General features: G+C 42.7%; 1 protein-coding gene across 2 annotated transcripts in view; it reads right to left on the minus strand.

The window, feature by feature from the left end:
- The window catches only part of SATB2 (SATB homeobox 2), a 127,683-nt gene that overhangs the window by 11,985 nt on the left and 102,643 nt on the right, over positions 1–13,055 (minus strand). For both annotated transcript variants that reach the window (XM_064718735.1, XM_064718734.1), the window contains one exon: positions 12,736–12,933. In XM_064718735.1, coding sequence (XP_064574805.1) covers positions 12,736–12,933 — 198 coding nt within the window. The remainder of the gene's footprint in view (positions 1–12,735; positions 12,934–13,055) is intronic.

Below are 13,055 nucleotides of genomic sequence, written 5' to 3' on the forward strand. Positions count from 1 at the left end.
GTGGGCAGTGAGAGCAAGATCTTCACTCACAAACCCCAACCTACAGCCATGCTTAAGGTCAAGCCCTAAACCCCTAACTATGGTGGCACGAATGGCGCCACTATAATCATGTTGTTTTCCAGTTACTCAGACCAGGAGTAGGCACTGCATTATTTCAGGACGGATATGTTTGGATTAGACACTGGATTCTGGTGGGGGGTAATTATTTGTCCCATCAAACTGTTTTAGGTCCTTACAGATGGCTATTTGGGGTTTCAAGAATACCCAACTGTACTGCTAATTTTTACAATGGGAGCAGTTAGAAGTCAGGAGAACCTGACTGTTATGGTTAGTGAAAATAGCAGATTTGCGCTGATAAAACACTACTCAGCATGTTTTTTGGCTTTTGAGATGTAACCACCAATGCACTTAATAACAGGACTTGTGCAAACTATACTGTGTGAATCAAACACATAAAAGTATAAATATTCCTTTTTTTAGAAAGCAAGTCTTAAAAAGTGCATTATAATCAACTACCATGGTAAAAGCAAAATATCCAGTATTACCACACACACAACTGGCATAATGTGCTTTATTATACCCTTAGCTTGAAACTGGATAAATAAAAATTAAATGACCAAAGTACAGTCTCCTGCACAGATTAGGTCATTGAAGACAGGACGCCTCAGAGAATTAGATCTGAAATCCTTTGTCTTCCTCGTTAAGCTCTAGAAAAGGTGGGCATGTGCAGAAAACAGAGGAAGCTACCCTGGCATCTCAGCCCCATGCTGTTGAGCTCCATGTCTCACTACTCTGACCTGTACCTATTTTACAGACTCTGGATGCTGGTAGAAAATTACTTTATAGAAAGTCAACAGCACATGCAGTTTATAGTCACAGTTTTTTAGTTCGTTTAAAATAAAACAGTTTAATGTAAGGCCAAAGGGGCAGTATTAGGACAAAGCAGAAGATGATATTGTTATGGCCCTGGGATCCATCCAGCTTTGCTGCTGACTGCTGTGGGGAACTCCATGGACTGCTCTGTCCATGGCTGGCTGCACACATGTAATCGCAGGGGTAAAGCTCACGCTTAACACAAGCCTGCAGCTACTGTAGGTCTGAGTGCAAGGAGCACAGGCTTTTGCTAGAAATGCAAAACACTATTCTTTGCTTCAATAAGGTTGGGATTGTGTGGCATTTTTCAGTCAAAAATCTTTTGGTCAAAAATTTCGACTTAGTCAATACTAAGTATTGACTAAGTAAAGTCTACTTTGCCAAACTCTATGCCTGGGGCAGCAGAATGGTGAATATTCTGACAAAGTTCAAGCAGTTGTTTAGGCATTTTTCATGAAACAGCATATTCTGGTTGCTTTTATTCAGAAAAATTTTTGCTCTTCAAGTTCTTCCTATTTTCCGTCAAAGCATTATGTTGCTTGCTGCTCTAAACTGCCGCAAACCTTTTTTTTTTTTATTTGAACTGAAAATAATAATTTAGAAAGGACCAACATATTTTTTTCTTTCAGCATTTCAAAAATGTCAGCAACCCCTTTAACTCAGCTCAAGCAGTTCTATAGCTCTAGGCTGTACCACCCAAGAAAGAGCAGCTCACTACCCACCTACCTCCTTCACCATCGTATTTACTGTACTGATGGGAGCTCTGAAAGAGCAACAAAATGTAATGCAGTTTATAAAAGGAGATGGATGAGAATCTTTTCTATCTCAAAATCCAATAAAGCTTACGATTTTTATTGCATGTGGGAGTCCTTTGGTCAATGTAACACTGATTAGCAGCTTGGCCAGTAAGTCTGATAAAACCACGAAGTACTTCCAAATATATTCTGGCCAGAGACACTTGGGAGCAAAGTGTGAGTGTTGCAGCTGATGGCCCCAGGGTCACACAAGTACCTTGGGATTTCTTCACTTGTTCTGTCCTGTCTGGCTATGGTTTTGTTCCATTCTCTCCAGAAATAACTATTCCAAACCTCTCTTATCCTTCAACCTTCCTAAAAAGGGAGTATTATCTCAAAACTATTCCCCCTCACCCTTCCAACATGCATGAATGAAGACAGAAGATTTACGGCCTGATTCAGGCAGGGGTCCAGACTGGACTTTAATGGATCCCAAACACAGCAATGCAGCATTATTACTCCTCATCTCATTTAAACAAGGGAATACCAGGAATAACAATACTCCAAGTCAGCAGTGCTTCCCTGGTGCTAATCAGGCCATTAAAAAGGCATAAGCAGTTTGTTTGATGCAGAGGGACAAAGAGAACCACAGAAGTGAATCAAAAACCAGGGAAAAATTAGAGATTAAAAGTAATAATGCTCCTTCCAGCAAACCACAGTCTGAATGCATCATAAGTGGCTAAAAGACACAATCACTGCAGATCTAGAGACAAAAACATGTCTCCTGACTGCATGAAGTGTAAATTAAATCTGCTCTGATACAGAAGTATTTCTTTCACATGGCAGTTACTCACTGCCATCGGGAAATCCAGACCCTTTGCTGCAAACGAGAACTGCCACAGCTGACCCTCCCTGATCCAGCCTGTGGAAAACACACACGCTCCGAGTCAACAGTTGGAGGGAAAGGAAGAAAAACCCAAATGCGGCAGACTTGCTAGAAGAGATTTCCATGGAGGTTTCCTCCCCAAATAAGCAGATGGTTTCCAGTTAGTCAGGGTCAGGGACTGCCCGTGTGGTTTCCTGCCTGCTTGCCTTTGTAGCTTATCTGGGCCTCATCAAGATATGCAGTCCGAAAAAATTAGAATGGCTAAGTACAGGAATTAGGGAAACTAAATACAAATGAGCTCTGGTCTGCACTTGTGCAGAGGAGCAGGAAAATGTGTGCCCGCGGGTGGGATGGAGGCAGCGGTGCCAACCCCTCTGCCAGGGCAGCCACGCTGGGCTGCAGCCCTGCACATCTGCAGGTGCCAGGTCAGGGCTCGTTAATGCTGCAGTGCCTCTCCAGGCACCAAAGCCGTGCCTGACTCCATCCAAAGCACCCTCGGCAACAGCCCAGCTGCTTTCAAAGTACCCCTGACGTCAGTTTACAACCCTGCCTGCTTTAACTGTGGTGCTGCTGCCCGGCAGCAGTCCAGCTCCACGGCGTACTCCCAGCCCAACTCCATGGCGTATTCCCAGCCCAGCCCCATGGCGTACTCCCAGCCCAGCTCCACGGCGTATTCCCAGCCCTGCTCCATGGTGTACTCCCAGCCCTGCTGCATGCTGCATTCCCAGCCCAGCTCCATGCTGTATTCCCAGGCCAGCGCACGGCTACGAGATTTGCAAAGCTCCGGGCACACACTGCCTCTCGTAATGCTGTGCATGGGAGCAAAGCAAAACTCCACCAGGAATGTATGCACAAGCTACCATATGGAAAGGGCATTCTCAAATTAAACCCTGAAACCCAGATGAGATCTGAGCGAAGGACAGTTTCACTTAAAGGAAATGTCTGAGGTCAACCAGCAATTAACTGAAAGGTTCTGATTGAATACGCTATTGACTGCGCTCACATCAGACAGCTTCCTGTTTATTATACCTTATGGGCTGTCTAGGTGCCAAGACATTAAGCTGTCAATAATCTATTAATACTAAACAGCTCCTCCCTCTGCACTCCCCCCTTGCAAATCCTCTTAGGCTAAGAAACTGCACTAAAAAGATGGAAATTTTTGAAGTGAGATGGAAATTAGCTTTTTAGGGGATTTCTTTGCTTGGTTCCAGCTGAAAGTACAGCAACATTCATAAACAATATAACACGCAGTCTATAACTACATGGAAAAAATTGTGTTAAAAAAATCAGCCATGATTGAGACCATATCCTGAAATCTGGCTTTCTTTTCCAAGACATCTTTAAACAGTCTAAGTTAAATTTAATTAACAATTTACAACAAGGAGAGAGAAGTTATTTAAAGACAGGCCTACAGGTCCTTAACATTCAGTGTCTGGGAAACAGTTGTATATAAAAAAAAAGTTTTAATGAATTTAATAGAGAAAAGCACTTTAATTAAATGCTGTCAAAGAGGATTGTATTAATGACTGCACACAAAGGAATTTAAAGCAAGCCAAGTATATTTAGCAAATAGGAAGTAGGCTTTCAGAGGCTGCAACTATTTATGTTTCTGCCATTGCAATGCATCTAGGAGATCGTGTTGCCAATTGAAAGCAGTTATGTTATTAGATATGATTTTATTTATTATGGATTATTAAAATTTCAAATGCTGCAGGGAATACATTTATTTCACTTCTCAAATGAAAGAACAAAGATATTTCCTCCTTGTTCAGTAAGAGGAAAAATAGGAGAGGAAATAAATAATAAATAATAATAATAACTTAGCACTTAACTAGTAAAGTGCTGTCCAGACAGATCTTTTTATGGGGCTTGTTGAGTCCTGAAATTTTAGTGTGTCTCTTTCTTTCTGCTACAACTGGATGGATTTGCAGTTGCTACCACAGCTTCCCTCAACACAGCACAGAAAGAGGAGACAGCTCTTCCCTCTCGTGGGTACAAGGGCCTTCTGTGACACCCTGTATGGTTCAACTCTAAGGTACCAAATCCCAACAAAATAAATCCTGGCTGTGAAGCTTTTGCAAGCAAGACTGAGAATACCAAGTTTTTTCAGATCTAACCATGAGACTTAGCCACATACTGCTCATAAAAAGGCAGAACAACTATGGCTCAGCACTAACACTTTGTGCACAATGTGCTCACTTTCCTCAACATCCACATGATGGAACTTGTAGCAGGAAGGAAGGGGCTCTTCACAGCTCTCTGTGCCCATGTGCCTTGGATTCAAGTGTGGCACATCAAACGGGCATGGCTTAATAATCTGAGGAAAAAGCAGCTAGAAAATTCAAGGGTGTCAACATTATTTTGGACTATAATGGCACAATAGTATAAAACAAAATTTAGCCTCAACTGGAAACAGAAAATGTTTTTAACAAAAATTAAATGAGATGGCTGCATCTGTAATATCCAGAATGTGTTCTGTGATTTACCACATCCTTTCTGCCATATGTAATGGTAAAAGGTTAATAATGATTTTAGACGATTCAAACTTCCAAATGTTCCACTACAGGCACCTTATAAATGCTTGTATTCCTTTATTTCTGAACACCAAATCCTTTTTAAGTTAGGCACCACAATGGGAGTTAGTCCTAAATTACTCGTTTTTAAATGTACTTGTTTGTAGTAAAGATTTTCATCTTCTCATTTGCAACGTGAAGAAGTGAGTAGAACTGGGAGAGAAGTCATTGAAAAGGAGGCACAAGGGGATACCAACTTCCTTTCACAATGTGAAAAGCATCATAAATGATGAAGTTTAATTTTCTAAATACATTATCTGATTTTTGTTTAAGACTTTTATTAAAGTCATGTGTGATGTGTGTTGAGAATGTAGCCTTTGTTGTTCCACAGCTAGGGATCTTGCAAACAGCTTCACTTTGTCTGTGCCAAGATATTTTGGAATATTCTTTGAAACACTGTAAGCATAGATGACTGTGAGAAAAAATATGTGCTACTGTACTTCTGGATACTTCATGTGTGAGAATAGTGCATGCACACGAAAACACTTCTCCTTTCAATCTGCAATTCCTATAAAAGTCCATACAAACATGGAACAACATACACAATATACTGGCCCTGAAAAAAAACCTTATCTCTGCACACATTACCATCTCTGGGTATTTCCAACCATTTGGAGGACCAAAAAAAAGAAAATAAAAAGGAAAAAAAAAGAACACACCAAAGAATTTCCAAAAAAAAACTAGCCCTGGGCAAGGAGACTGACCATCTCTGTCCTGCTCTATCACAGCCTAATTCATTCCCAGCACTGCCTAGAAGCTGCACCATTTCCCTGGAGGATGCTGTGCAACACGGAAGGAAGAGTAGCTCCTTGAGGGTGAAGCAGTGCTAAGTGCTCTGGTAGCACTATTCTCAATGGTTTCTCTCCCCATGTAATTTTTATAATTGCCTATCTGCAGAAAAAGACCAGCTGCAATGATCCAGGCCTCTAACTTTATCCTAAGATTTGTGTAGAGAGCCTGAGAATAAAATGCTGCATACAGCCAATAATCTATAAACATTTACACATATCTGAAGCCTGATACTATAATTTATGAACAAGTGTGGGGGGCAGAGAGTAATTAGGAAGCATTAAAATTAAATTAAAAAGAGCAGTATTTTTAAATGCAAAAATTTTCAAATGTAAATGGAACAGAGGCTCATCTAGTGGCTTTTCAGCCTTCAAGGTTTGCCTGCTGGCAAGCTTCAAAGGTTATGTGAATTTAAAGAGCTTTATTTAGTGATGTTGCTCTCTATGTTTGCTCATCCTCAACCTACTACAGCTCCTTACAACACTAGCAGCTTAGCATTTACAACGGGGCCAGGACTGTAAGAAATGAGGACTAAATCTGGTCAGATTGTGTGTGAAAGGCAAAAGGGTGAGACAACAGGGGCCAGAGCTACAGTGATGTCATTTGCTAAAACGACAACTTGTCAGAGCAACACCAACACAAACCACCACCCTGCTGCTCACTGCCAAGTCTCAGCAGCGCTAAATCTGCACATTCAGATTTTAGGGGAAGCTTCTGCCTGGAGCATTTTGCCATGGGAGCCAGGGCAACCCAAGCAGAGCTGCTCTGGGACAGCCTCACAGAAGATGTACCCTCAGAGTCATCTTCATTGTAAGATGCTGCTGAAGAAAAGCACTGCTCATATTCTCAGAGCTCCATGTCCCACCTCATTCCTGCCCTGTCCTCAGCTGATTCTGGACTAAACAAAAGCTGTCTGGGAACAGGTGTCACTGAAGTGGCCTCATGGTTTCAGGTTCTGTACAAATGTGAAAAGGATGTACTATTCTGACTAGACTCAACTTGCCACCACAGGAAAACTTGAAACTCTGCAGTTTACTTGATCTCCCATTTCTAGGGCTAAATGGAGCAGTACTAAACCTAAACTAATTTTAGAACAGAGGCAGTTTGGCTTTAATTGCAAGTACACTCCCAGCTATCATTCAAGGGGAATAACAGGCCTAATGTTAATAAAAATCAGCAGCATTTTCAGCCACATTAGATATCCACACTAAGCAGAAACAGCTGAGATGGTGCAGTAGGCAGGTTTGGCTGTAGCAGTCACAGCTCAGTGCTGTTCCCTGCAACTGTGGCAACTATCAATCATAAGAGCATCCACTGGATACTTCAGAGCCAAATGTAAGGGGGCTGTTGTCTGATTTGTGCCTCTGTTAAACTTGTGCAAGACTCCTGAACTACTGTGACCCATCAGGAAAATGGTGTGCACCAAGAGGATGGAGAACCAGAGCATGCAGCCACAGCTGGTGTTTCAGAATGCATCATCTCTGGCTATAGGGCATAGGTACTGGAGAAGCATGAGAAAGCAGCTCAGAAGTGGAAGATGCCTGAGATTTTTTTTTTTTTTTGCGTGTACCACATGTTTTAAAGACAGTTCCTTTACCCTGACCCAAAAGCAATCACACACACAGTAGAGATAAATGAAGTGTGAGTGGTGTTTGCAATAAATATTACTTTCAGCTTTAACATAGTTTGAGACTTTTTTTAGTGGTTTTTAATAGTTTAGACTGAAAGGAGATACTGAAATTGACTGTTGTCTAATTTTGATGAGAGAAAGAATAAAACTCCAAGTACCTAACAACTAAAAAAGAGAGATATTCTCTACTCACAAAATTCATGGACCTCATTCTGACACACATTTCCCTCTGTAATTCTCAATCTAAGAAAAAAAATCAAAGTGCAACCCTCCCAAACCAAAGCTCTGAGCATTTTGAGTGCAATGAATAACCTACAATACAAGTTTCTCTTGAAGTCCATCTGGATTTGCTGAATACAAGTTATGTCACCAGTCTTGGCCACTCCTGTCTGAGCAGACATCACATCCAGCCATGCATTAAAGAACTGGGGAGTCAAACAGCAGTGGGTATCAATCTATGGTCTGTATTTTGGGAGCAGAGAAATGATCAAAAACAAAACTATCACGGTGCAGCCATTAAGAATGAATCACAGGGCACAGCATCCCCGCAAAAAATGTGTATCAAAACAGTAAGGACCAGAGTCAGAGAGCTAGCACGGTTTGGGAAAGCAATTTTTGTCCAAGTCTCACAAACAACTCAGTCCTAATTTCCAGCATGCAAAATCCCCTGATGTAACTCAGACAAACACAGCAAAACCTCACTGTGCACATCATCCTATGGATCATTAAGCCCACCATGTTACCCTATGGAATAACACAGCTTTGCTTCACTTATGATCTAAGATTTCCTAAGTATTATTAATTAATATTATTTTTAAAGAAATTTCAAGTCTCACTGGTTTTTCCATCTGTGTGCTATGCATTATGTGACCCATGAACTCCAAGACATTATTTAGAATCAGATATTTCATTAGGAAGCACTACTGTGGTGTTCATCCCCCTCTTCATTACTTCTAGAAAGAGAATATGAAATTAGTTTCATTGGATTGCCATCGCCACTTGCCTTGACCCATTTTTATGAGGGCTCCATGTTCCGCTCTTTTGTATTTCATTGTTATTTCTAAAGTACTCACTCCCTTCTATCCCTCGCAAAATTATAAAATTAGTATTTCATTTACTTCTGTGCTGTGTTATTTTCTGCATATTTAAAGAGAGATTACAATGTTTGCAGTGAACACACAATACAGAAGAGCTTTCCTAGAGCTTTTTACTATGCCTTCTTTTATTTACTAATGTTCCTCCACAATTTATGATGTGAACAATTATATACTGCCAGATTTGTCTAAATCAAAGCTTCTGAGAAATAAAAGGGTGAAGGGATGTCATTTTTAAAAAGTGACAAAAGTAATAGTGTATCAGAAAGCAACATTTGATTGCTCTTAAATACGTATATACCTACTAGCTTCAGATCTACTTGTCAACTTAGAGAAAATGAGAGGCAAGGCTCCCACATTCTCTGAATAGAAGGTCCTTTGCTGCAGTGGTGGCTCATTACTCCAGAGAACCAGCTTACCCACCGGGACACTCCAGAGACAACAGCCTGATTCATGGCCCTCCCAATGGAGTCAGGTTTCTCTGCCCCAGCAATTAACAATGAATTAGCACTATATTAAAGTGCCAGGCAAGATGGTTACTCTCTGGAGTGGTCACCTTGGACACAGCAGACAAACAGTGGGAGAAGGGAGAGAAATTAGATTTACTGTGTCCCAGCATGTCTGTAACAAACACGGAATCCCTGGCTGGCAATGGGAAGCAGCTGTAGGCACTTGTCAGCATTAACACTCCAGAAAGGTCCAGTGCCAGCAAACAGCCAGGGAATGGTGGGATTTAGCAAGGGATGGAAAGGAAGACAGGGAAGGAAGGCTCACCTCTGCAGAGCAGGGAGCTAAACACAGAAGCCGGAGGACTGCTTGCTGCAAAGGGACTACTTGGCACATTGCTAAAGGCCAGGCCAGATCAAAGGGCCAGCCAGGATCCCACTCCTGCTGGTAGTGGTGGGAGAGGATGAGAACACTGCAAAAATGTAATAATGCTTTCCAGGATACCCTCCCACCCTCCAGGAACCTGTGGCTCAGGCACTGTGTAATTCAGAGGTGATGTCCTTATGGTACTCAGCTAGCAACAACCTCACTGCTCTTCTTCCTACCAGCACTTTGCTATTACACCACACTGCATGGAATGGAGGGAGAGCCTCTTAATGGACACCTCAATTTCCTTAAAAACCAAGAGAGAGGCTGTTCCAAGCTCAGCCTGCATGCACAGCAACATGTAGGTGTAGCATGGATGCCCCATAACCAGCGTGTGAAGGAAAATCCACACTCTGACACGTCCATACGGCCACACCCAGTGCTGCCAGAGAACACAGCCACGACACAGAGCTCCACAGGGCTCACATTTTTTGACTCTTCAGCACAATAACAAACAAATCAAGTATACAGGGAGGAATTTTTTAAACATTCAGCTTCCACTACAGATGTTATTTCATTTCAGAAACAATTAAAATAATTGATTAAATGGATTAATATATGTCCAATGGAAAAAATGTAATGGAAGAGGGAAAAATAAACATGTGTTAAAACTCTGAAGCTAAAGCTAAACAGTGAGGTGCAGGCTAGTAATACCAAACCAGTGAGAACAAGAATCTCTCACAAAGGAAACAACAATCCCTTAAAACATGAAGAACCAGCCTGTGTCCAGCTGATCTCCTACAGCACAACTGCCCCACTGAACACACCCTGCCTTACAGAAGACAGAAACCATACCCAGGCCTTGGGGTAATTCCCTCACTTGAAGTGTCCCCAACCCTGTAAGCAGCAAGCGAACTACACAAAATTCATCACAATGATATCTTTGCCATTTCCAAGAAGCCATACTGATGAAAAGACTGCAATATAGCCACATCTTTTGCCTGGTCATGCCTCTTGTGATGATAGCTAGGATATTGTTCCAAGTCTGACAGGGGGATGTCCCCAGCCCAGACAGGATTAAGTCATGGGGGCTGCTAAGTCTGGCAGCAGTGTGGGACAGCCTCTCTGTTTTCAGGCTCTCCCAGTCTCTCAGCTGAAGGAGCAGGACACTCAAGCATCAGAGAGAAGTTATCATACACACACCTAAGCCATCAGAGCAAAAAGAAAGATGGGCTGGGCAGAGAGAGAGAACAGAGGGTAAGATCCTGCCTGCTTCTATGTTACAGGTCTGCGCCTGCTGTTATTCACAGCACTGCTGCTTGTATCTCCTTCAAAGGGCTGTCATTTTGCTACCAAGGTTGCAGGTAAGGGCTTGACTTACAGCACACTTCTCACCAGCAAACCTGCAAAGCAAAGTAGGTCGGTGACTGCAGCTCTTGGATGTTCTCACCCCCTGCTAAAATGCAGCCAGGCACTGTGGCAGACATTCTGCACCCGCCACTGCTTTGAGAAGGAAATGAGAGTTGCTTTCCCACTTGACACTACAGGGGGAATTTCAGATAGGCAGAATGTAATTACTTGGCCTGGAGTTCAGCCAGGAGCAGGGCCCAAGACCCCTACCCTTATGTAAAGTGTCACAAAATCTCCAATGACTGCAAGTGTGAGGACGTCAGCTTTACATCTCTGGCTGCTGTCATTGGTTCTTCATGGCTAATTACCTAATAGCGACCCTTGCAGCAAAGCTAAAAAATCAAACCTTTCTTCTCAAAACAATTCAAGTCCCAGAGACTGAAAACTATGCAAAAATTACTTAGTCTTGGGTATCTTTTGACAGTAGGGAGCAGGTGGACAGCAGACCTCCTGTGCCTGGCACTGGTAGCATGTCACTCAGAAACCTACTGGGGTTTTTGGATGGGCAAGCATAGCTTTAAAAGGCAGAACCCCCAAAACACAAGCCTACTGTACCAACTGCATACTAGTCTCCAGAGTTTTGTTGTATGAAGTTGCCAGCTGGTTCCATTAATTTTTCTTCATTTTTCATATTTTGACTGTAATAAATAATTAATCCATGGCTTTGTAACTTGCTGACAAATACAAATGCACAACATTCCAACACACTGTAACATGTCACTCACAAGAGCCAACCTGCATGATGCAGAAAAGTGATGTGCAGAAGGCTTTGGGAAGTAGGCTAATCATCAAGGTCACTCACAAGATCCCGGGGAAACTTTTTGTGCCCCTTAGAGGATATTCCCACTTGCTGTGGGCATCAGAACTGGGTTGTTTAAGTCTACAGAGGTCTAATTGTCTTCCCACATGTTAGCTTGGCCCTTTCTTTACCTATTTGCAGCTTCTTGGTTCCAAGATCCTATAAACTTTTTGGGACATGGAAGACAAAACTTGCTAAATTTATTACTTGCAGGGCTTCCCCTTATTTACAGCCCTGAGAAGCTGAACCCAAGGAAACGTTTTTTTTTTTCTTTTAGGCAAAGCAAGGAGAAAGAAGTTAGCAGAAGAGACAAAAGGGACTGAACTAGGCAATAACTAATCTGAGTGAGACCTACATGTTTCAGATGGGCAGGACAAGACAGAGAAACCTCCCACCTTTAGGAAAGAGGGTGCAAGATAGCTGGTAGCCACGGTAGCAGCATAAGAGCAGCAACAAAGAATAGAGGCTGAACGCCAAGATTCACAGCAAGAGCAGCAAAGCAGTGCAATCCACCATCAAACAATGGGGAGAGTGAAGGTGGGAGGAGGAACTGCAAGATCATCAGAGAAATGCACAGTACCAACAACCCTCAGAGTGGTCATATAATCTGGCAGCAAGTGAATGGTACTGAGTGCCAGGGGCTGAATTGGAGGGCTGAAGGGAAGCAGGGCTGCTGTGGAAGGTGTTGCCTCAGCTTTTTAGATTGAAGAAATGTCTCCTGAGCCTCTCTTAACCATCTGTAGATGTTTGAGTTTGTGACATGCATTACTAGTTATTAGGAACACACATTAATCTGATTTTTTCTCCTGACTGAAGCTGGAATTGCAAAGAAGAAAGTCTGTTTTTTGCACTTGGTTTTTTTGTACACATACTTGTATTTTTTTCTCATTCTACTAATACCTGAGACAAGACTAGAACAAGGGTGTACAACCAAAAATTCATACTAGTCAGAAACGTAGAGAGGAGCAAAACAATCCCAATGAGGCTGTGAAAATGCTCAGCATGTTAATTTCAGAAGTACTTTTAAGTTTCAGTCAATCCATAAAAAGCCCATCTCCATGCTGCACTCTTGCCCCCCCCGTGTTACCCCAGTCCTCCCACAGAGACACCCTGAGGAGACAGAAGGGCTCTGACCTGCACAGGCTCGGGGGTGAGCTGCACCACGTGCTGCATGCGCTCGCTGTGGTGGTGCCTGGACTCCTCCTCATAGATCACATCCCTCTCGTGCTGGGGCAGGTTCAGGAAGCGGCGAATGGTGCACAGGTTCTCCCAGAGGGTGCGGTTTTCTGGGCTTGGGTTTTCCTTCCAGCGCAGCAGTTCACACAGCCAGCCCTGCAAGGGCAGAGTCAGCACAGTCAATTCACCAAGCACCAAGGAACCAGATGTGAACAGGAGGTCAGCAAGACCTAAAGCTCTGGGCTCAAAGTTTTGCTGGTCTCATCTCACACATAAAA

The sequence above is a fragment of the Zonotrichia leucophrys genome, chromosome 7 (assembly GCF_028769735.1).
Source record: "Zonotrichia leucophrys gambelii isolate GWCS_2022_RI chromosome 7, RI_Zleu_2.0, whole genome shotgun sequence".
Lineage (NCBI taxonomy): Eukaryota > Metazoa > Chordata > Aves > Passeriformes > Passerellidae > Zonotrichia > Zonotrichia leucophrys.